This window comes from Thunnus thynnus, chromosome 2, assembly GCF_963924715.1.
Source record: "Thunnus thynnus chromosome 2, fThuThy2.1, whole genome shotgun sequence".
NCBI classification, from domain to species: domain Eukaryota; kingdom Metazoa; phylum Chordata; class Actinopteri; order Scombriformes; family Scombridae; genus Thunnus; species Thunnus thynnus.
In genome coordinates this window covers 21,857,873-21,880,520 of record NC_089518.1, presented here as the reverse complement: position 1 = coordinate 21,880,520, position 22,648 = coordinate 21,857,873, and the positions used below count along the sequence as shown (strand labels likewise).

Sequence of the window (22,648 nt, the reverse complement as noted above, 5' to 3'; positions counted from 1 at the left end):
CCCTGCGGCAGATGGAGGTCCCAGATAGTCCCCCACAGCAGCCAAACACACACACACAACATCCAGAGTGTGCACGCTGCCAGCAGTTTGAAACAAACCCCAGTTCAAGTGACGTATTTAAAAAAAAAAAAAAAAAAAAAAAACTTCAGATGGGAAATATAGTGAGTTATGTGTTTAATTAGTGGATTAATGTAGCTGCTGATCTGTAATTTTTACCAGCCCAACACCCATTAGAGTTTACGACATGACATGCAGGGAAAGCTGAGGTACAGTAAAAGTTTCCTCGTGCTCATTTTGCAAAACCGTACTGTAACAGCTTATATAAAACCTTTAATTATATGTATGTAGCAAAAAAAGAAATCTGTAGAAAAAACGGTTCTTGAGCTAAATATTGAATAATTTAAATTACGTTATTTACAGTAAAATCTCTCCTCTTCTCTCAAGTAACACAGCAGTAAGAAATGCAAACAAAGTGGAAAAATTGAGGTCAAAACAAAGGCAGAGTGTGTCAGAAGTTAATGTGTCAACCAGGCAACCCTTTAACCTGTATGAGAAGTGTGTGTGTGTGTGCGTGTGTGTGTGGTGGGGGTCAGATCCCTGTGGAGACAGAATGGGAGGGAGGGGAAGTCAAGGGAGTGGCTTGTTGGTATTATGTGTGTGTGTGTGTGGTGTTGGTGTTAGTGTACATGTTTGTGTGTGTGTGTGTGTGTGTGTATGATGTGGCTGAGGGAGTAGAGCAGCAGAATAGCGGACGTCCTGACTCCAAGAGGGTTACTGCTGAGAGAGAGAGAGGGTGAGAGAGAGAGAGAGAGAGAGAGAGAGAGAGAGGGAGGCAGTCCGTCTAGTTAAGAGGTAAATGTCATTCTTATTCTCCTCCTGTCCTGTGTCACACTCCAAACGCTCCTCTCTGTTACTTTTTTCATCTCTGTGGCACTGAAAAGCCATTTAGACAACTTTTACTTATCTGTCTGCGCTTGTTTTTCTGCCTGATTGAAGAATGGGACGTGTCTGCATCTGTGTTCACCTGTCAGGTTTGTGTAAGTAATGATTTATTACTGAGTTAAATTTTTGATCATCTTAGCTGACAGTTTTAACCTTAAGATGTAAATGACACCTTAATGGTGTAATTGTCACTGAAAATAATGTAATGAGAGAACTTAGTAAGGATGCTACATCAAATTAAAGATGAATTTTGAATATTTAAAGCTTGTAGTGAATGTATTTAGTGATTTAAACCCTCTAAGTTGTCTCTTTGAGGCTACAGGTTTGAATCTAGGTGTGTTAGGTGAGCTCAGGTAGGCTGTAGGGTGGGCGGGTGTTGCAGCTCCAGACAGAGTCTTGTTTTGTCTTCTGATCTCATCATCAACATGTTGCGAGAAGAGACCTGAGGACAGAAACCATGCCTGGCGTTCGCAATAGCAGCAAGGGTTTTAGTGGACTATGGAGGCGAGTGGATTGGGAAAGCATGCTGAAGGAAGAAAAAAAAAACAGACCAGCAGCAGCAGCAGAAAGTAAGCTTAGATTGGCATGTGATGATGTGCAGTAAGTAAAAATGGGAATGAGGCTCCTCTGTGGGTTCCCTCACTCCAGACTGCGTGTGTGATACAGAGATGATTGCTATTTCATTCCAGCTACCGTATTTCAGCTATTGGGAGTGAGCCGAGCTTGTGGCTCCTCAGGCTGCAGTAATGGAAAAAGAGCCGCCAAGGTTTCTTGTCTCTTTTCCACGTGGAGGCATGGAAGACCCTCAAAATGGTCTGACCTCACCAGTGGAGTGATGGATTTAACTTGCATGGAAAACTGGAGCTCTGAAACCCAGCGTGTTAATCTGTAGTTGATCTTAGCTGTCTTGAACTGGTCGGTGAGGGAGGTGTGAGCCTCAGCGCTGGCTCGGCCTGAACCTTATCCTCATTGTTGTTGTTGTTTTTTTTTGTGTGGACTTGAGGGTTCAGAGGAGTCCAGATGGCCCACGCCTTGCTGTGGTTACAAGAGAAGACGGTTGTTGTTTTTGTGTGTAAGGATATGAAACCTTTTGCAGTTATAGTCTTCACACAAACAGGCTCCTGAGGCCAGATGGGATGAGTGGTTCGGAGGAGCGTTGGAGTGGGAGGGTGTCAGTGTTGGTTCCACTCTGTCAGGTCTGGGCTGTCAGGGCCAGAGTAAAGCCGCTAATGACAGCATAGTGGCTGGCAGCAGGTCCTGAGCTCTGGTCCGAGTCTTCAGTTCCACTTTATCTTCTCCTTTTTCTTTTTTTTTCTTTTTTTCCCCTCTGCCTCGCTGTCTGTGAGAAATATGTTCCCTGTGGTTTGGTGGGAGCTTTGAAATGATGGCTGTCTGTCTGACTCCTGATCGAGGCTGGAGAGGAGGGAGAGAGGGGAGGAGGGCGGGTGAGGAAAGACTCGTTCTCTCTAATTGTGTTTATGGCTCAAACACAATTATCTCCCCCTGTGACTCTTTGATTGAGTAACTCCACTCAGAAGAGGTGCCCTTTGTGTGTGACCTCTCGCATTATTACTCTGTGGTGGCTTCAGTCTTTTGTGTTGCTGCAAAAACCAGTTTGTGTCCTTCCAAACCCATCAGACTGTAATGAGTCATTAAAGGAGCATTCCACAGATTTTCAGCTTTCCACCGAGGTGCTTCTGTCCATTGAACATTTACCTTTGTCTTGAAAAGCTAGGAATTAGGGCTTCAGCCAATGATTATTGTCATTGTCGATTAATCTGCCAATTATTTTCTCAATGAAACATCTGGTTTATAAAATGTCAGAAAATAGTGAATAATGCCTGATTTATAATTTCTTTCTAATTTCTTCTGATCAAGAGCCCAAAATTGAAAGATGGTCACTTTACTATCATGTATGACACAGAGCGGCTTCAAATCCTTTCGAGAAGCTGCAACCAGCAAGTTTTTTTCAATTATCAAGATAGTTGCTGATGAATTTTCTGTCTATCGACTAATTGATTAATCAGCTAATCATTGCAGCTCTACTAGAAACAGTAGCTTAAGATTTTTTTGCCCCAGAATCTGCCACTTAGGTTTGCTCCATATGGAAAAAAAAGTGAAAGGTGTGGGAAAAATGACACCGGAGCATGTAGATCTATACTGCCATAATGTCATGTGTAGTATTTCAATTTTCTAGCTTTTCTAGCTTCTAGCCTTTTTTGAAGAAACATTTTGTCTTTCACAAACACAGATTGACCTATGTGTTGACCTCCTGGACGATTTTTAACAACAAAGTGCATTATTTGACACATTTAACTATGTGTGTCTCTAACCTGAACAGTACCATCTGAGATTCACCTTTCCTGTTTGTGTTGCCGGCTCGTGTCTGGTTACATTTTCTCTGAGTGTGATTGAGCCATTTTGCCCTGTAATCTGCTCAAGGTGGGGAAGGTCACAGTCAACAGAGCAGAAAGCCCCGAATCCTTTCTCACCTCTGCCTCTCACTCATTTCAATTCGAGCAGACTCTCTGTTTAATTCTCTGTCAGCGCTGATCACACACCGGATTGATTAAAAGCCTTTTAGAACACAAAGGTGTGATTTATAAGATTTTCACACTGCTGCTGATAACGGCACTGGTCTCTTGTCTTGGATAACATTGTTTACACTCCGCAAACTGATGGCGTGTGATTGTGTAGTTGGGTGTGTGTGTGTTTTCACTGCTCGCTTGAAAGCTTTTGAATGTGTTTTCAGAAGGTTTTTTTGAAGTAATGGTAGGTTGTAAATCTGGTCTAAGTATTATATTTTCAGTATATAAGATCATGTCTTGTATGTTTTTTTAGGGATCCACCCAATCTTTTTGTCAGACTATTCTTGTCTAACACCTTTAAGGAGATTACATGCTGTGCTACAGTTCATGTAGAGAAATGATGCATATCACCCGAAGCTCCACACGCGAGAACGTTTTGCCCTTCAATAGAAAAGGTTGCAAGAGTGTTGTGGATTAAGAATATGTGGGGGAGTGATTTTTCTGGGTGTGTGTGTATGTGCGCACATGCTCGGAGGAGCGTTATTTGTGCAGCTGATTCTCCTGTGGAGTAGCTCAAGGTCAGGCACCAGAGGCCCAACAGTAGTGCCGGCATCCACATCTTATCCCCCCCTCCACACCTCTCCCGTTTCCTCTCCATATGCCAAAATACTGCTGCCTCTCCTTTGAGATCTGACTCCTGCAGTGACTTTCCTCTATCAGTGCAGATTAAAGACCAGAGTGCTGCAGAGAGTACTGATTTTTGTAATCTCGAAAGAGCAGGTATTGAATCGTGCACTAAGTGTGTATACGTTGGCACTCAGGGTGTCTCTGTCTTTCTGAGGCCTGTACAAGAGAAAATAAAACAGATCTTTACTTTTCCAGCTGGCCAAGCTTGTTGCTCATCATGGCTGACTCTCTTTGAGGAGTATTTGACCGTAACCTTCCAACACCAGGCTGTTGAAATCACCAGCTGATCTCAAACATACAATTGTAGAACTGATGTTTTCACTCTGGTTTTGATCAGAGGAACGGGTTGGTAGAGGCAGGTTGCTGTCTCTAAGAAATAACTGAAGAGCTGATGAATTAAAGACCATCATGCCTGTGAAGCTGTTTTGAAATGCACTGAACATATGTGATTCTTGTCTCTCTCTCTCTTTTTTTTTTTCTCACAGGAGAGAGAGCGGGAGAGTCGCAGTGAGCAAGAACATATCAGATCTCAGATCCTGGAGTTGCGTGGCCAGCAGACACAACAAAGCAGAGAGCTGCAGAGACTAGGTGAGAAACACTCATTTAGCACCAAACTGCATGCGTCTGCTCTTTAAATTAGAGAACACCCTCACACCTGGATCATGTTTACCACACTCTTGGGATCGCTGAAATACAAAAGCTTGTATATACTGTAAACATTCACCTACAGGTCAAGTTTGGCTAGGCGGTAGTAACTCGTAGCCAGCACTGACCACCTCTGTTACGTGTACCTGTTGCTGCATTCACCCCATTTGATGCAATTTCCTCTCAACCGCTTGTTAAAACAGTCAGCCAAAGGAGTCGTTCTCCAGAGGTGGTGGTCAGGAGGTCATATTAGCTCAGGCTCTTTAAGCTCCTTTATCTAACTTTATTAACTGTTTGGGGTCACTTACAGGCACTGGCTTAATGACTCTGGCTTCTTAAGTGTGAAGTAATTTAATTAACCCCTCCGTTACTCCAGCCATTAATAAAATGGCATGAATGCGGGCCTTCAGGAGGGAATGAATGTGCTTCCTTCACTTGAATATTTGAAACTTTGCAGCCACCGAGCTGACATGAATAGCTTGTAAAGCAACAAAAACGCATTGTTGACCAGTCATAAATGTTGTTATAAACCTACCTATGGTTTGTCCAATTTAAAAAGACAAAGTATTATTTGGACGATCTTTTGCATATAGCACACCAAATTTAACTTTGATCATCCATGGCTGAAGATTGAAGTGTTTTTCTTCTTTTATTTAAACCGGGCCCTGGCTGACTTAAACTTGGCCTGAGTTTGACGGCCACAGTCATGTCATTCTGTGTGGCCTGGTCTGCTCTGGACTTAGCTCTTATTGTCCTTCTCAGGGACCTGGAGTTGGTGGTGGGGATATGGGAAGCAACAGAGGGAAACCCAACAGCCACACCTCTGCTAAAAATAAAGCTGATACCAGAACAGAACTAAGGCCCGCTTGACGTGGCAGAGAAACTCCCCACTGTTCCTGACTTATCCCTGCCTTACAATTTAAACCAGGGTGAAGCTAGGGTCAACAAAAAAGACCACCATCGGAAAGTGAAGGGGAAGGCACCAATCAACAAAGACAACAGGACATTTGTGGTTGGGATAGGAGAGAGTGTAGGCAGGGTGGGCTGGTGGTTCTTGAAGGGGTGGTTGTCTTTTTAGTAGGGTGAAAGTGGCGGAAAATAAGAGATTAACTTTTTGGTTCTTTTTGGTATTTGAACATTGCACATTGCCTCCACCTCGCAGATAAAAAAAGCGTATATTTACAAGCTTTGACTCAATGACCATGTATCCAGCCATACTGCATTCTAGTGCAAACTGTAACTTGTAAGGCTGTGATTTAGGAAATGAAATGTTTACAGAGACTCTCAGTGGAATGTGCTGTGTCCATCGACTTCCCAAAAGAGAGAAACAAGTTTGACAGTAATGCCAATTTCACATACAAAGTCATGTACAGCATGGACTACTGAACACAGGCGTATATTATGTGTTAACATTTATACAAAGCCATTAGTCACAGATATACGTCATGTTATTGTTGTTTGCATGTGACCCAGGTCTGCAACTATAGTGCCACATAAGTCTCTGGTAAACCATTTTTTTTAGCAGGATTCCCATTCTTTGTGATTGAAAGTGGCAATATTAGTAGTATGACTCTATGGATGGCAATGTCAGTCCACCACTTTGGTCCAGACTGAAAAATGTCAATAACTATTGGATGGATTATCACAAAATTTGGTATACATGTCCATGATGCCTCAAGGATTAATCCCAATGACTTTAGTGATCATGTCACTTTTCATCCAGTGCCACCGGCAGATCAAACTTTTCATTTATCCAGTGAATTATCTCAACATCTATCAGATGGATTGGCACAACGTTTTGTACAGACATTCGTGGTCCCAGAGGATGAATCCCAATGATTTTCCTGAATTTTCCTCTAGCATCCAAATGTCAAGATTTAGCTAAAAGCATCACAGTACCTAAGTGCAGCTTCACAGAGCAGCTGGCATAGACTCTCTTTTTACAACTTTGCATATATTTGTTATAGTTATGAAAAGCAACAGCTTGTGTGAGATCAGTGGACTTCATGGCTGAGAGGCCTGTTTTCTACTTGTTAGGCCAATGATGAGGATTAAATTGATATTCAGCCCAGGTCATCAGCAGGCAAAGTTGAAAAACTTGTGTTGACCCTGTCACAGCCATGATAAATGTTAACTGTCCTTGGGTCATTGCTTCAGTGTGAAAGACGTATAATGAAAACCCTTGGTTTGCCTTTTGTTTGTGCTTTATATATTGACTGGCAGCAGAAATGCTTTTGTAGCTATTTTTGAGCAAAAAGAAAGCCTCTCATTATCCAGTAGCAGTGGGGATTTTCCCAGAAATCACGTACACAATGGACATAACCGTTTTCCCCAATGGCAAAAACGCAAACAATAACGTGAGAGTTTGTAACAGAAACCGTATGTTTTGGCTCTCACTTCGGCTACAATTGAGCAGTAATTGAGTTTGGGCTGAGTGAGTGCATCATTAGACGTACCCTCTGCTGTCTACTCTATTCATAGTGTCACATGCGAGAATAACAGCCATTTATTGTCCTAATTGTGTATCTTAATCACCTCTTCTATTCAGACCACATTACATAATCATCTGGTTTGTTAAATCAACAACATGCTGCAATTTATAAATTGATTGCCGACAGTGTAGTGAGCATCTTTTTTTGGAGGTGGTGTTATGCAATAAAGAGGGAGGAAAAAGATCAGCTGCTTTAAATGAAGCTGTGAATGTCCACCTTTGATCTTGGCTCGCTGAACATTGGAAAAAATTGTTGCGGCTGTCTCCGGTCCGACTGGAATCCCTCTTTGATTTGGTTTGTAAATGAGGAGCGTGCATATTTGGTGAACCCTATTTGGTTGCATAGTTGGTGCAAACACAGGTCACGTTGAAGTATTTTCATGCCTCAGTGTGTGCGTGTGATGCGGGAATCCGATACACTCTTGGTTTGCTCTGTTTTCCTTATCTGCGGTACGTACACAACCTCAGATATTCCATCACTGAAAGGACGATGGGGGTGTTTAGAGGTAGAGACTATCACAGGGGAGGATGTGGGCGCTGCTGTGTTGTTTGGAGTGCGGTTTCCTGAGGAGAGAAGGAGCAGTGAGGGCGCTTGGACGGAGGGGAGGGGAAGTACTTGTCCCAGTTTCTATTTCACCCCCACTTCCTCCTTGACTTCTTGTACTTGCTTACCACCTATGGCTGTACCACATGCTCCGTCTCTCCACTTATGACCCCTCCTTCTCCTTTACGCACATCCACCAACACAATCTCACAAATCTCGGTCAGGAACTGAGGCCAGTCTGGAGGAAATTCCTACATCCCCTCATGTCTCCACGTGCCTCCTCTGTGATCCTGAGTGATATTTTCTAGCCAGGCCCCTCTTGAGGCTCCAGGACCATAGAAGTATTTCATTTCCATCTTTTCAATCTCTAACTTTACCACCTGCTGCTTCCTTTGCTCACATTTAGTAACACCCTGATCAATTTTGTTCACTACTGTTGGAAAACAACTAGAGGAATGACAACTGGGGGTTATAGTTTAGCATAATTTTACAATAGTTTTTTTTCTGTTTCAGGTTCCAACTCAGGCATGGTGTTGGTTCTGGACCACCTGGCGAAGGATGATGGCTCTGGACCTCTGCTGATCCAGCCTCAGAGAGAAGCTGTGACAGCAGAGCCTGACCTGGTCCTGTCACACCGCCAAAGGTCAGACTCTACAGCTTCAGACCGCAGTGTGAGCTCAGTGCTTTCTAAGTCCAATCTGGATTCTGCGGCCCCAGAGAAGAGTGTGGGCTCAGCCTACAGAGCCCGGCTAGACTCTGGAGCCTCAGACAGGAGCCAGGGTTCCTCTCATCGCAGCCGGCTAGACTCCGGGGCATCAGAGCGCAGCGTCAGCTCCCAGTCCCACGTCAGGCAGAGACTGGGCTCAGATGTCTCCGATTCTGGTGTCAGACTCCGTTTGGGCTCTGGGGCTTCAGACAGCGTTGGGCTGTTGTCGAGAAAACGAACGGACTCGGGGACATCCGACCAAAGTGTGAGTATGTCCTCTGAAGAGAGGGTTCCAGCGGAGGAAGTGGAGGCGGCCATGAGTGGCTCAGCTTATAGCACGGATTCAGAGAGCGAGAGCAGAAGCCAGGGTCCAACTGGCCCCCAGGCTCAGTCCAGCCAGGACCACATCACCGACCAGGATCAGCCGGATGGGGCTGTCTTATCTCGCAGAGATACTGAAAACAGCCTGCTCAATGGCACTGCCAAGGGAAAAACCGACATCCTGAAAGAAAAGGTAGAGTAGCTGTTGCCTTTGGGGCTGGGTGTGACAAATTCATGAAAAACTTGAATAAATGAGCAGTAAAACGTAACAAACACAGGGCATGAGGGGTCACTGAATGGTTTTGAGTATGAAAATGATCAAGGTTTGACCATATCTCAACCAAATGAAACACCTTTATTAAACATTAAAGCTCATTCATTTGTTTTTCTTTTAATCTGCTACTCATCTGTATGTGAATAGCAACAATACAGAGTGTTTATCAAAACTGCACCACTAGAGGGGGGTGTTGAGCCACATAGCACCAGTCACGTGCACCTACAATCCAGTCTCTCTCTTTCTCTCTGTCTTCCCTTGACAAGACACCGTGACACTTCATTTCTTCTCTGACACACAGGTCACATCAGCATCCATAAACACACCAGGCTGAACTCGTGTTAGGTGCTGTTTAGTTCTTGTTACTTGGCGACACAAACAAACTGTGCACCTGGGTGTCTCTGCTTCGCCTCAGCGGCATGTTATCCTCACCTACTGTCAGAGAAGGATACTCAGTGTTACGGGCCAGAGGCTCTGTCTCTCTTCATCCCAGAGCACAGAGTACACAAACACACACAGAGGTGCTGTTACTGCACTCACTGTTAAGCAATAGTTCCCATCTTGTGGGTCCAGGGCACCATGACGCCATCGTGTCGTTCCTTTAAATGTGTTTACCCAAGGCTGGCCCCGGATTTCTTTTATTGTTAGCGTGAATATGCACTGATGCTCAGTCTCCTGAAAGTAATGTAAACACTCTGGGGCCCATCATGGCCCCGTTGCCAAAAAAAGAACAGAGGCCCACTGCTTTACTCCAAACACAAATGTTACATAATGAAAACACCACCCGTCGATTCTGTATTTAGGATTGTGCGTGTGTGTGTGTAGTTGTCACCAAAGCCATGCATGTCGAATCTAGCCCTCATGAATGTGCATTGCTGCCCTGTGCATTGGAGCTCTGTGGTTGTCAATCCAGGCATGTTAACCCCCTAATCTTCTCTACTTCCTCTAATGATCATTCTGTCATGTTTCTTTTGTTTTTTCCCCTCTTAGATAACAGTTAGCAGTGATCTTCTCGTCACTCATGGCAAGGCGAAGGATTCTGGTAAGAAACTATTCCAGCTATATGAGAGCTGAATTTTCAATACCCACAAAATTATCATCATTATTATCAATCACGATGTTGATAATTATTTATATTTATCAAGAAAAAATGGCAAATGTTCTGTTTCCAGCTTGTCAAATGCGAGGGTTTTTATCATTGTTGATTAATGATTAGGTTTGGGACTTTTGATTGGACCAAAAAAGCAATATCAATATGTTACCTTGGGCTCTGGGAAATTGTGATAGGCATTTTTTTTTTTTTACTATTTTCTGTACCTATGTTTTATAGATATGTTATTTGTAAAAACTAACATGAAGACATGAATCAGTAATGAAAATGATAATTAGTTGCCACCAGAGACTGTATATGACTTTATATACAGTTTTTGGTTGCAACTCTCAAACTCTTTACCCAGAGACGGATTTATTTGGTGCTGTTTATGGACTGTTCATTGCATTTTTCATCTTCATTTGGAGAACTTTACAGTGTGATAATATCACACCAGATGGTTCATAGCATGTAGGACTTCATTGTGTGGAAACAAAGACCATATAGGGCCAATCACAGGAGACACAGCTGTTATAGTATGCACTGTTTTCTCTCTTTCTACCAGACAGTTCTCTCTGCTGTGTCCACTATACTATAAACTGCTGTTTTCTCATCCTATTTTTCCATTGAGGATGACCTCATTGAAAATCTCCTCTAATCACTAGTGTTTTTTTCCATTTTGAGTTTCTGTGCCAAAGCATGAGCTTTGTCACATTATCTGACGTATTAAGGATCAGAGAATATAAAAAAATCCACAAATAGAAGAAACATGTCCTGAAAAGTCCAAAAAATAGAAACTTAAAGACGGTGAAGCGGGGGAGGTTAAGTCAAGTAAAATAAAGAGGCTGGAAAAAAACCTAGAGAGTGGGGGAAAGGAGGAAAAGAGGAATGGGATTTGTGTAAAGCTTTTGAGGTGGAGGAGGAGACGGGCAGGATGAGTGCAAGATACTAAAGACAGAAATGTGCTAAATTTAGCCTGGATAGTGGAAGAGATCTGGGCTCTGTCTTTTTTTGTTATTTTGAGTATTATTCTGTGATTTCATCTCCCCTCCTGCACTATGTCTTTACAGCACCTGAGAAGAAAGAGGTTATATTGGAACAATTCAACCGCACCAACTCTGTACGTGATCGGATGCGCAAGTTCACAGAGTCCAGTCAGAGCCTAAATGTCCCAGCTTTGAAGAAAACTCCTCTGAGGAACGGGGCCGCCTCCAGCAGCGGTGGCCAGACAAATCTCTCCAGAGCTACTGAGCTGTTCACACACACAGCAGCATCCCTCAGCACATCTGGAGACAGGCCAGCAAGGCCACGTGTGGACTCCACATCTCACACCTCTGGAAGCGCATCCCAGAGTCAGGCCACGCCTCAGCCAAGAGGTGTGGCTAACAAACCTCTGTCTTCAGTCAGCCTATCCCAGAACTCCATGGGCGGGACAAGGCATCCAGCTGAAAAGGATGTGCACGCCTCCAGCAACTCAAAGGAAGACAGGACCCCAGGGAGAGCAGCTGGACAGCAGGTCACTCAGGGAGAGGCAGACCTGGACATGAAGACTTTCCTCACCATCGAGATCAAGGATGGGCGCACCACCACCACCTCCTCCACATCCTCCGCCAGGACCAACATTGTACCCATCACCAACATGACCCCACGCATCACCACTAATGCTCTGGGGCAGAGAGCAGGTAGGAGCATCGACCTCTTAGCAACAGGAAGCAGTTGTACTGTAGCTCAGTCAACCTGCTCAAATAACCTGCTTAGTATGAGCAATATGTTGTAATGTTTTAAGTGAGGTTTTGAACGTGAAACTGAACACTAATTTCTTGTGTTTTTTTGAGTTTAACCTCTTAATGCACCACGCTTTTTAGGTGAAACTTCATTATATTGACCATAAAAGGTCAATGTATGTATGTATATCCACTGTGTTTTAGCAGTTATGAATCTTAGTTTAGCTACTGTATGTCTTTGCTATAATATCAGTATCAACCATTAGATCACACTGGAATCCCAGTCGCTGTGGGAGGCGACCGGCACCAAGGAATCGGTCACAAGTGGTGGGATGATTACAAAGGCTATGCACAACCAAGCAAAGCGTGGTGGGGACAGATGTTAGGGTTGAATATGAAGCAGCATGGTTGTTGTAAAGGGTATTTGTTATGGAGTGGGCAGGTTGCTGCAGTGTGGAGGGGGCGAGGTCAGCAGTAGTCAACAGCGGAGAGTATATCAGGACAATGGAAACAACAGTTGGCTGTCTCAGGCCAGACTGAATAGTGTTACTGTATAATAGTACAATTGAATAAGCCTGTTAACGCAGTGTTTTGTTTGAAACATGCTGTAAAAATTATGTAAGATGCAGGTAAGACACTTTCTTACCTGCATCTTACTTGGGTCAGGGGTGATCTCTGGCGCTGGATGTTACTGTGACATCCTTGCTTTGAATTGAACTACAGACACATATAATGTTCCATGTTAGCTCTCCATGTTTCCTGTCTCTCTGTACCATCTTCTATACAGTAAATCTACTCACATTTACCTCGTTGATTTCTTGCCCTGCTTCTCCATGCTAACACTAAGGATACACAATGTTGAATGGTAACACCCGACAATTGGTAGAGCCAATAATTGTTAGGCAGGGGATTCGATTCTCAAGCTCCTCGCATCCACGTCTTGAAGTTTCCTTGAGCGAGACACTGAACCCCAAAGTGCTCATAATGTACTGTATGTATTTGCGGAAAAACATGTTAGTTTCTTTTGCATCTGCCAGATAATATGTAATGTCTCTAAACTGAGAGAATATATGGAATGCAGACTTAAGTGATATGCAGTATATATGTAACTTTTGGAAATAATAATATAAAAACAAAATAACAAGACTATTTCTTGTTTGCGAAGAAGTTCTTGTGGTGGATGATGAAAGACTTTGCAGAAAATAAAATGATATGATGATGCAGGAGAGGAAAACATGACTACTCACCTGAAATAGTTTAAAAAAATAATATGTGGGTATTTCAGTTGTATTGAGGTACTAGTATTTCATTTAAATAACATTTAAATACTACTATATAGATAACCGCATCAAGTGTTCAATCAGGATACATAGATGATCTGACTTTCTGTATTCTCTCATAGGCACATTGAGCAGCAGGTCATTCTCTCAAAAACACAAAGTTCCTGTAATATCATGTGTACACTGTACTATCAGTACATACAATCAGTACAAGCAGGGATTCATTGATGCATGAAACAAAAAATGTGAGAAACGTGAATCTCGGTCCATTTCAGAAGCAAAGCTGCTACAGCTGATGTTACAGTCTGTCCAAACAAGATGTCTTAGGTTTTAGCTCTTCCCAACAACTGGGACCTACAACCCAAACAATTTATTTAAGACTTTAGCTGGACCTGTGTGATTCTGTTACAGCCTCTTCACCTCCTACACCGCCTCCCCCGCCTCCCCCGCCCCATTAGGACACACTCTGGCAGCCCCACTGTGCTCCTTCACGAGGGTCACACAGATTCTTTTCGGCTCAATTTGCTTTAATGGTTTTGGGCTCCTTTTTTGGGAACCTGACTGTCTCCCACTGACTGAGAGCAGGCTATGATTGTGTCTCCGGTTTCCCTCAAAAGTACCTACAGAGTCTTAAATGTATACTGTGCTGCACTGGTGCGCATCAATCCTGTATTTTTATGATATAGCTTTTGTCCATGTGTGTAAGTGCGGGGAAGAGGAGGAAGCAGGTCACATGGGAATGCATGTGCATACTCATGGAGGGGATGAGGGCTGTTTATGTTAAAGGTGGCATCATATACATTTTCTTGTCTCTCACATTAGACATGTGTCCATGTTGTTTATGACACTGTGGCAGCTTACACAACTGACTAATGGCTACCACCACCACAGTGCAGGACCGTGCACATATCTCAGCTGTAAAGATGCATATGGATGGCCTTTCTTGGGCCTCTGGAGTTTTATCCTCATCTTTCCCAACTGTTGACTAAATCCACCTGAATTTAATGTGTTTTATTCTCTGTTTTACATCTGTGTAAATCTGTCTTTTCTGTGTCTGTTTCAGAGCTGACCCTTGGCCTCAGAGCAACGCCGTTCAAGATTTCTTCATCCAGCCTCTCCTCTGGATCCTCAATCAAGGTACTGTCTGGCTCTGGAAAGTATTCTTTGCAGAAATGATTAAAACACTGAAGCTCCACAGAATTTGTCAGAACTCGTTAATAAACATGTTTCATGGGCCTTAAATTAAAAGACTAATGCTTTGTTTTCAATTGAATTCCTCTGTGTTTTTGCTGTGTCCCTGTCACAGCAATCGCCTATAAAGGCCTGAAAAACAAGTGAGCTGGGACAGCGAAAGACAGAGTGAGAGGAAAAGAGGGAAAGGAGGGAAGAACAGTGTTTAACAAACACAGAGTGGGTAGCCAGTCACATCTGTCCTTGTAGGGTATGTAAAGGAGAGAGAGAGGGGGAGAGGGGAGGTGCTCCGGGCATTCCTCCTTTTCTCTCGGCAAGCAGTGCCCATGGAGATTTATCTGGGAAATATTTCCTAAATCACACCTGTCTGTCTTCATCTACACTGATTACTGTCCAGCTGCATTAAAACACATGTTGTCACAAGTTCTTCATCACGTCTTATCTGGGGGGGGGGGGGGGGGGTAAAGCCTGAAGATACAACTCTGCTGCGTGCCCTGATTGGCTGAGAATGGTGCAAGAAAGTGACTGCTGTCAGAATTAGCAGGGAGTACAAATCAATCCCCTCCCAACTCTCACAGTGACCTCTTAGCTTTGGAAGAATGGCTAAACTCCCCTTTGCCTCATTCCTTAACCTCCTCAGTCCTCCATGAAAGGAAGTATCTTCATGAATGGAGAGTGGGGAGGATTGAGAGGGTGAGGAGAGGAGAAGTTGTGTCCTGTTTACTCTTTAATGGCTGTGTATTCCACCCCCTGTGCAGAGCGCAGAGGTAATCTGGTTACGGGATCAGGGAGCCGGTTAATTAGGGCTGGGAGGAGGCTCCATGTGGCTGCTGGGTGGATTTAAGGTGTTGGAATGGGGCTGTTTCCATCAGTTAGGTCCTCACTGAGACACACAAACACAGGGGCAGGTATAAACTAAGACGCCACAGGAGTCTTTTATGTAGAAAAGAGATTTTGCAGGAAGAGGACAAAGATTCTGCAGCAGATAAGGTTTATACTTGACTGAGCCAAGTGCTATTTCAACTTCCAGGTAACGTCTTGATAGTATTTAAAATGTTTTATTTTAAATTATGGTAAAGATATGTGCAGCAAAATCCGATTTATTTTTTTTTTTCATGTTAAATGGTTTCTTTGCTTCCCAGGACCTCTCACTGTTTACAGCAGCAACCCCACCAGCACAGTCTAGATTACAGCCTGCTTCATGTATCACTCACCAATCATTAGTTAAAACCTTAAATTGTTACTATGCGGCTAACTGTGTTGTTATTCATAACTGGGGTTGAGGGTTAAGCCATAGACCTTAACACTGGCTGCAAAATGTAGCACAGCGGGCATGACCTCACGCTAGCACCACTAGGCTCTGCAACACATACATTGTTATCCGAACAACTGCATCATCATTGTATAGTCTTAACATGAATGCCTTCATTGATAAATCACAAGGCTATGACGATAAGTAAGTCTGTTGACTTGTCAGAGCTGATCTTTCAGCCGATCTGCCAGACTTGCTCAAGTTTTTACCACACAAACGCTGAGCCTGAGTGACTTGGCTAATGAGATTGTAAAAACAGCAGCAGTCTGCAGACACTGTTGGTTAGTCTCAACCAGGGAGGAGGCGACTGGGTTACCTTCAGACTGATCCAGAAGACCACCTGTTCTCTTGACTTTCCCTGGTTTAGTCGAAGTTCAAGGTTGTGTGAGAGGGGGAACCTTAATATTGTTATCAAAATTCCATTTTCACATTTCATTATAGCAAGAAGATCGTGCAGATGAGCTGTAATAACCTCCTTTGTGTTTATTATTGCTGTTAATTGTTGTTGTTTATTGACCACAGTAGTCCTTGTCTGGGACTCTTGATCTGTTTGGGTGGTCTAGGCTTCTCCTTGGTGGTCTAACCTCAGTACTCGCAACCTCCACTTTTTCCTTAGATGTGTTTTTTCAATTCCAATAAAACATGTTGATGCTGATATCATCAGCTCTGGCAGCAGATTGCCTCTAAATTACATTTATTGAAGAGTCAACAGAGAGAAATGTTTAGATGAAATACACAGTGTTAGGATTCCAAATCAAAGGATAAATGTTACTAAATCCCTTGTTATTTATTATAAAAGCAAGACTGAGAGGGATTAAATTAATATTGAGGTCAGACTGCTTGTGGTTTTTCAGGGTAGTGATGAGAGAACTCTTCAGACATGTGACAGCGGCTGCTGATTATTGATGCCTCCTGGTCCAAATGATCGCAGCTGCTCCTGCTCATCTCAGCTGTCCGTCCATGCCGACCGCTGCGTCGGCCTTGAACACAAATATAAATAATGCCTTTGCTTTATAACCAGGGTGATGACAGCATAGTCACTCTCTTTCCTGTAGCCATAGAGACCACCACTGGGCCACGGGTCACACTGGTAAAGTGCTGCTGCGTGAACACGGACACACAGGCATACAGTCAGTGACAGATTGTCTCACTGTCAGAGGGATAAGGAACCCATTGTTAACATACTGCTGATCCATGACACATGCTGGTTACCCAACCAGTTCACATGTGTCACAGATTAAAGTCGGGTCTGCGGACTGGAGAGAAAGCTCTGAGAGAATCTAATGTCTAGATGAACCTGCTCAGTTAAGCATTATTTGAAAACCATTATATTTTATATTTATTGCTAGCTTAGATTGACACATGAAAAAGATCTGATTCTGATTCACACTACTACTATCAGTTTTCTTCTATAATAATAAGATATGTAGACCTATATACATGCAGAAAACTGCAGTCTATGTCCTGTCTAGTCTGTTTATTTGTCTCGCTCCCCGTCTTTCTACATCGCTCTGCTGTACTGTGGGTCAGTGCTTTGATGCGTGAAAAGACCAGAGCCATGTCCTTCTTGGGTTTTAACCCACTTTCCTCGCTGCCGGTCACATTTCTCTCCCTAGAGGCCAAATTCTGCCTGAGAATCGCTCTGCTCACCTGTAAATCCCAGCAGAGACCACTGTTACCCTTTGTAGTATGGTCCTGATTATTTTATCTTTATTTGATCTTAGATCATTCGTGCACTGTGTTTATGTATTTAGAGTGATAAAATAATGGCCATACAGTCACTTCATTTGTTTTTAAAGGTACACATATATACAGCGCAGTTTAAAACCAGTTAAATGCTTGAAATGCAGTGTTACAGGTTTATCACATTTTGTCAAGTGTAGCCTTATGCTTCTAATCAGAGATACAGTACCTAGCATTTGATTTATCTGCATGGGCTACAATATACCAATAAATAGATAAATATACTGTATGTACTTGAACACCTTACTGTAAGACCATTGCACACACACCGTGACACAGAGAGTGTCAGCACACTTTGAGAGCTCATAAATTAACATAAAAGCACTCAAGGCATTCACATGAGGGGCAGCTCAACCTGTGCTGTTTTGTCAGCCCATAACAATAATATCTTGGAAGAGCTATGATGTCCTTCTCATCATCCTTGCCCAGAGCCAGAGAGAACTGGGCCATAGCTCGCCCTCAATGATCACCCAGTCTGCTATGGCACGGCTGTAAACACTCTGTCCTTCATGAACTGATCTCCCCTCTGGAGGTGTGCCTTTAATCACAGTCATGCAACACAACTGATCTGATTAGTCAGGACTCACTTGCATTTTGCCAGAAAGCAATTTTAAGAGGAGAGAAGCACTAATGTGTATTGCCTCCAACTCAGCCCAGGCCTAAAGCCACATCTAAACCATTGTTGCCTGCCAGTCGAGGTGTGAAGGACAAGAGCTCTAAATAAAAGGAAAGCTGAGAGAGGGAGGGGTGTCTTCTAAATTGTTCCCACTGCTATCCCCCCTCAGGCCTCTGCTAGCGCCCCAGGACTGACTGGCTCAGTCAAATAATGGCTCAGCCAGAGATAAATAGACATGTCCGTGGCACCTGGAAAAAGGGGATGGGGCTACTGCTGCCTTGGAAACGGGATTCCTTGCATGCTCATTGGCTGTCGGGGTGTTTGCTGGGGGTATAAAGAGCGTGCGTTGTTTGGAAGCTTTCTGGAAATAGGCGGACAGAGAGGACACCTACTTTCACATGTGAAGGCTACCTTTTGTTTTCCCTGCTCTAACATTTTAAATTAAATTTTTTTGGGCCGCTTAAGAGGATTTGAAATAAAAAAGATTTTGCAATTCTTTGAAAAAAAAAAAAAAAAGCTTCAGTTTCAGACAACATTGAGTGCAACTGGTCTGGCTATGCCTGGAGTGAACCTGGACTTCCTCCCAGCCTCACAGGCTCCAGAGGTGCTGGGCAGCCCAGATAGTGCTTGTGCCGAATCTGGCCTAGAGGAAGTGATCGGGGATCTGCTCGCTCAGGAGGAAGTGGAAGATGAAGAGGAGCAGTTAGGCGAGAGGAATTTTGAAGTAACATTGCGGTGCGCCGTGGGGGAGATCCACAGTGACCTGCAGGCCTTTGGAAAGCGAGTGGATGCACAGCTGGAGAAGGCAGCGGCTCAAGTGGCTCCTCTGGCCGAGGCTCTTGTCAGGCTGCAAGAGGAGAACCTGAGGCTGGGGATTCAGCAGGAGAGGCTGGTGAGGCAAGTGGAGGCCCTGTGCAAGGTACTGGGATTATCTGATCCTTTACTGCATTTGCTGCCCAGCCCAGAAAGCTCACCCTCCGTTCCATGTGAAACCAATTTACCATCCAGTGATTCTCCAGCCTGCATGCCCCAAGATCCTCCATCCAGTGCCCCAAAGGCTACTCCACCTAGCACAAGCCTGGATGTTCCATCAAGTGTACCCCAGGAACCTAAATCAAGCCCCCAGGACTCCATATCCAATGTGACAAACAAACCACAGACTTCAGAGCCTGAGCCTGAATCTGAACCTGAACCTGAGCCTGAGCCGTCACCTGTCCCTCACCCTCCCACCTTTGCAACCCGCCGCTCCCTATCTGCTCCCGCTCTGATGGCAAACATTTCTTGCAGCTACAGCACGGTACCGCTCTCCTTCTCTGTTAATGGTTCTGATAATGACCACCTTTTAATTCAGATTAGAGAAGCTACTTGAAGTATGGGAATGTCTTTTATTCCAGTGTTGACAATACACCGGATAAGCTGGCCATGAGTTTTACATGCCATACAAGTGATACTCTCTGATATGGCTCACATAGATGTTGACCTACTGTTCCACCTCTCATAGCTTTATTTTTGTTTTAATCACACACCGCACTTGAACAAAGCTTGACCCATCTCAGCTGTCATTCAGTTTTGGCAGATTGTATTTATGTGGAACGCTACACTGCAGTCTGTCACAGAGGTATCCCAATCCTTTAACACCATGTGCTTCTGATTGTGTCTTAGCTAGAAGTGTGTGTGTGTGTGTATGTGTGTGTATGCATGCAGATATGCGTGCTGTTGGTGGAAGCAAAAAATGACCATGCTTTAACCATAACAGTGAACTGATGAACTGATCATCAAACATTTTTCAGGAAAATAGAGCCATTAACAAAAGGTTCTTATGCGTCTGGCTTTAAAACAAAAAGAAATGTACGATCTTATATTCCCGTTGTAAAGACTAATGCACAGTCGGTGCTCGTTTTTAGCTTTGTTTGCCGTACGTGCTCTCGTCATCCCATTACAAACCCTGTGCGGTGGGTATGTTTGTTCATGCACTGGTGACATTTTGAGGGTTACTGAGCATTTGCGTCATTATCTTCAGTTATTCAGCGGACAAGAGTTCATATTCCTGTCTAATCCTGAAAAGACAGCTGGATCTGTCAATCAGCTGCTCCAGTAAAAGTGACAGACTTCTCTTCAACGGAAATCCCCTCTGCAGATAGGTGACTGTGGTAATGAAGGGGGAACTTATCTGACCCTTTGCCCTTACCTATATATGTAATATCAACTATTTCACAAAACTGCCGGTGAAAACTGCACAAACGGCAAATCAAAAAGTTTTCTAGAAATTGTCGCCACCCTCCCTTTTTTAGATTTTTTTTTTTCTTAAAAAGTGTTTTTATGTATCTGTGGCTTTGATGCTGATGAGAATGCTATAACTTAATGAAACATGACTTGAGCACTAAGGTTATTTGGGATTTTCTCACTCGCACACGCATTCTCTCATTGCTTGACTCAGAAGCCTTGTTTGGCTGCGCTGTGTCCCAAAACATTCCATGTCGGTCAAGTGCCTCTCAGTCCAGCCTGTCCCATGGGTCAGAACTCTGTGTCCAAAAAACCTTAAAACCAGAGGCCACCCGTGATCACACAGCACTGGCTGTGTTTGGCATTGTCCCTCCCTGGTGAGACCTGGTCTGGCTGGGCCCCTCAGATAGGAGGCTGTGGATGGGGCCAGCTGTCTGAGCTATATCTAGACCTGGACTCACTTACAACAAAAGCATTAAAGCCAAAGCCAGAGCCTATAGTAGTCAACCACAGGCATTCAGCGCCATATGAACATTTAAGAGGTGTTTTCTATAGGCTTTATGGTCACTCAAAATATGTTAGTAGATGTCCAGGCGTTTCTTTATGACCCATAATGTTAGGTTTGTGCTCATGGTGCTCTACACTACGCCTCTTTCTTCAACCCTCTGCTCCTGCATTAACCTGCCCTTCTGTGGTTTTAGATGTTCTCACTCAGAGTTTATTGTAATAATATATGCATTGTTCCCATCTTCCAGCTGGAGTGGTGTACCGTGCCTGTCACATTAACTCGGGGTTCGCAGCAGCTTGGCGTCATGTAGACACTCACTCTGTTGGTCATACTTCATGAACTAAGTTAACAGTGACTTGGCAGAGTCGCTCTTGCACTCATGTGCTTACTGTCACTTTCTCTGGCACGGCTGGAAGGTGCAGGGGGATGGAAGAAATGATGAGATATGGTGAGTGGTACAAAAAGAGATTATCAGAGGGAGGGAAAGATGTGAGTCTACTTCACTCACTCAGGCCTATTATGGATGCAGTATGTTTAACAAAAATCCTCCTGTGCTTATTGCGTCCTAAATGTCAGCTTTGTTTTTTTAAAGTCTCTTTGTTGTCTCATAAGTATACAACTTAGAGTCTTAGCTCTAGGTTAAGAGATTCTGTTTTAAGGAGCCCTCAGGCAGCAGTGCACATATCCAACTATGGTCACAATTTTGCAATCTCAGACTAATTAATGCCACCCTGCATCCTTCTACACATCTGTGTATGTGTGCACTTGCTCATACTGTGTGTGTGTGTGGTTGTGTGTCTTGAGCAGATGGAGACAGAACCCATTCTGGCCTCTGAGCCGGTGTTTTCAGTCGGGCCGACTGTCCAGATGGAGTGTCACGTCCCATCCATCCCCAACGGCTCCACCATCCAGGCCAAACCTCAGGAGCACTCCGGAAAACTGACTGCTGAACAGCTGGCTGCCATCGAGGATGAAGAGCTCCTTGACAAAATGGTACTTCACACCCAAGTTATAATTCTGGATGAGTTTGATTTAAAAGCACCACTTAGTAGCAAATACACCAGCTTTAGAGTTTGTGCATGAACACTAAATCTTGCCAGCTATGTGAGGGTACATTTGGGAAAGTCGCAGCTCGGCGTTGAGTGTATGCACAACGCTGCAGTATGTTAGACCTGCATGCGTAAATAGAGCTGTGGCACTTTGGGTTTTTTGAGGACTGACCTCTCATCGTTGCCGTTTTGTTTTTGTCTTTTCCCTCCAACAGCTCGATGAGTCAAAGGACTTTGAGGAGAGGAAGATGATCCGTGCAGCCATGAGAGACCTTCGCAAGAAAAAGAGAGGTAACAGCAAAATGAAAACCAATCTTATATTTGTTTCTCTGCCAACATTGACAAAGGTAGACGCACCGCCTCATTGAATTCCAGCTCAAGTCATCAGTGTTCTTCTCTCTCTTGTCTGATAAGTTTTAACAACTAGTTAACTGCTAAATGAACTTGCCATTTCCACAATATTTCTATCCATTTTGCCCTCAGAGGCCAAGCTGGGATGTACTCAAGAGGAAATAGGTATGACAGGTTGGTTTGCAGTGTGGTTTAACAACTGATATATGCCTGCGTTTTCTATTTTTGTTTGTGTGTGCACCATCCTGCCATCGTCGTACCAATTATTGAACTCTCTCAGGCTTCTGTGGTGGACGATGCAGGATATGTTAACGGTTTTTGCATGAACGTTGATTCTCATGTGTTGAAGTGTCTCACACTCACCGGAGCGTGCTGTAACCTCGGAATTGAAATGTCCCCCCGTCCGTGTTCAGTTTAGTCTCA

General features: G+C 43.9%; 1 protein-coding gene across 6 annotated transcripts in view; it reads left to right on the top strand.

Annotated features, from left to right (window-relative positions):
* smtnb (smoothelin b) overlaps positions 1 to 22,648 on the top strand; it is a 48,088-nt gene that overhangs the window by 18,674 nt on the left and 6,766 nt on the right. For 3 of the 6 annotated variants that reach the window (XR_010931407.1, XM_067610668.1, XM_067610676.1), the window contains exons 6-13: positions 4,643 to 4,745; positions 8,351 to 9,057; positions 10,129 to 10,180; positions 11,299 to 11,910; positions 14,296 to 14,369; positions 21,633 to 21,818; positions 22,090 to 22,165; positions 22,358 to 22,399. Coding sequence is in view for 5 of the 6 variants with exons in the window: in XM_067610668.1 (XP_067466769.1) it covers positions 4,643 to 4,745; positions 8,351 to 9,057; positions 10,129 to 10,180; positions 11,299 to 11,910; positions 14,296 to 14,369; positions 21,633 to 21,818; positions 22,090 to 22,165; positions 22,358 to 22,399 (1,852 nt within the window). In the remaining variant the exon portion in view is untranslated. The remainder of the gene's footprint in view (positions 1 to 4,642; positions 4,746 to 8,350; positions 9,058 to 10,128; positions 10,181 to 11,298; positions 11,911 to 14,295; positions 14,370 to 21,632; positions 21,819 to 22,089; positions 22,166 to 22,357; positions 22,400 to 22,648) is intronic. The other 3 variants (XM_067610690.1, XM_067610699.1, XM_067610682.1) reach the window with 2 other exon arrangements.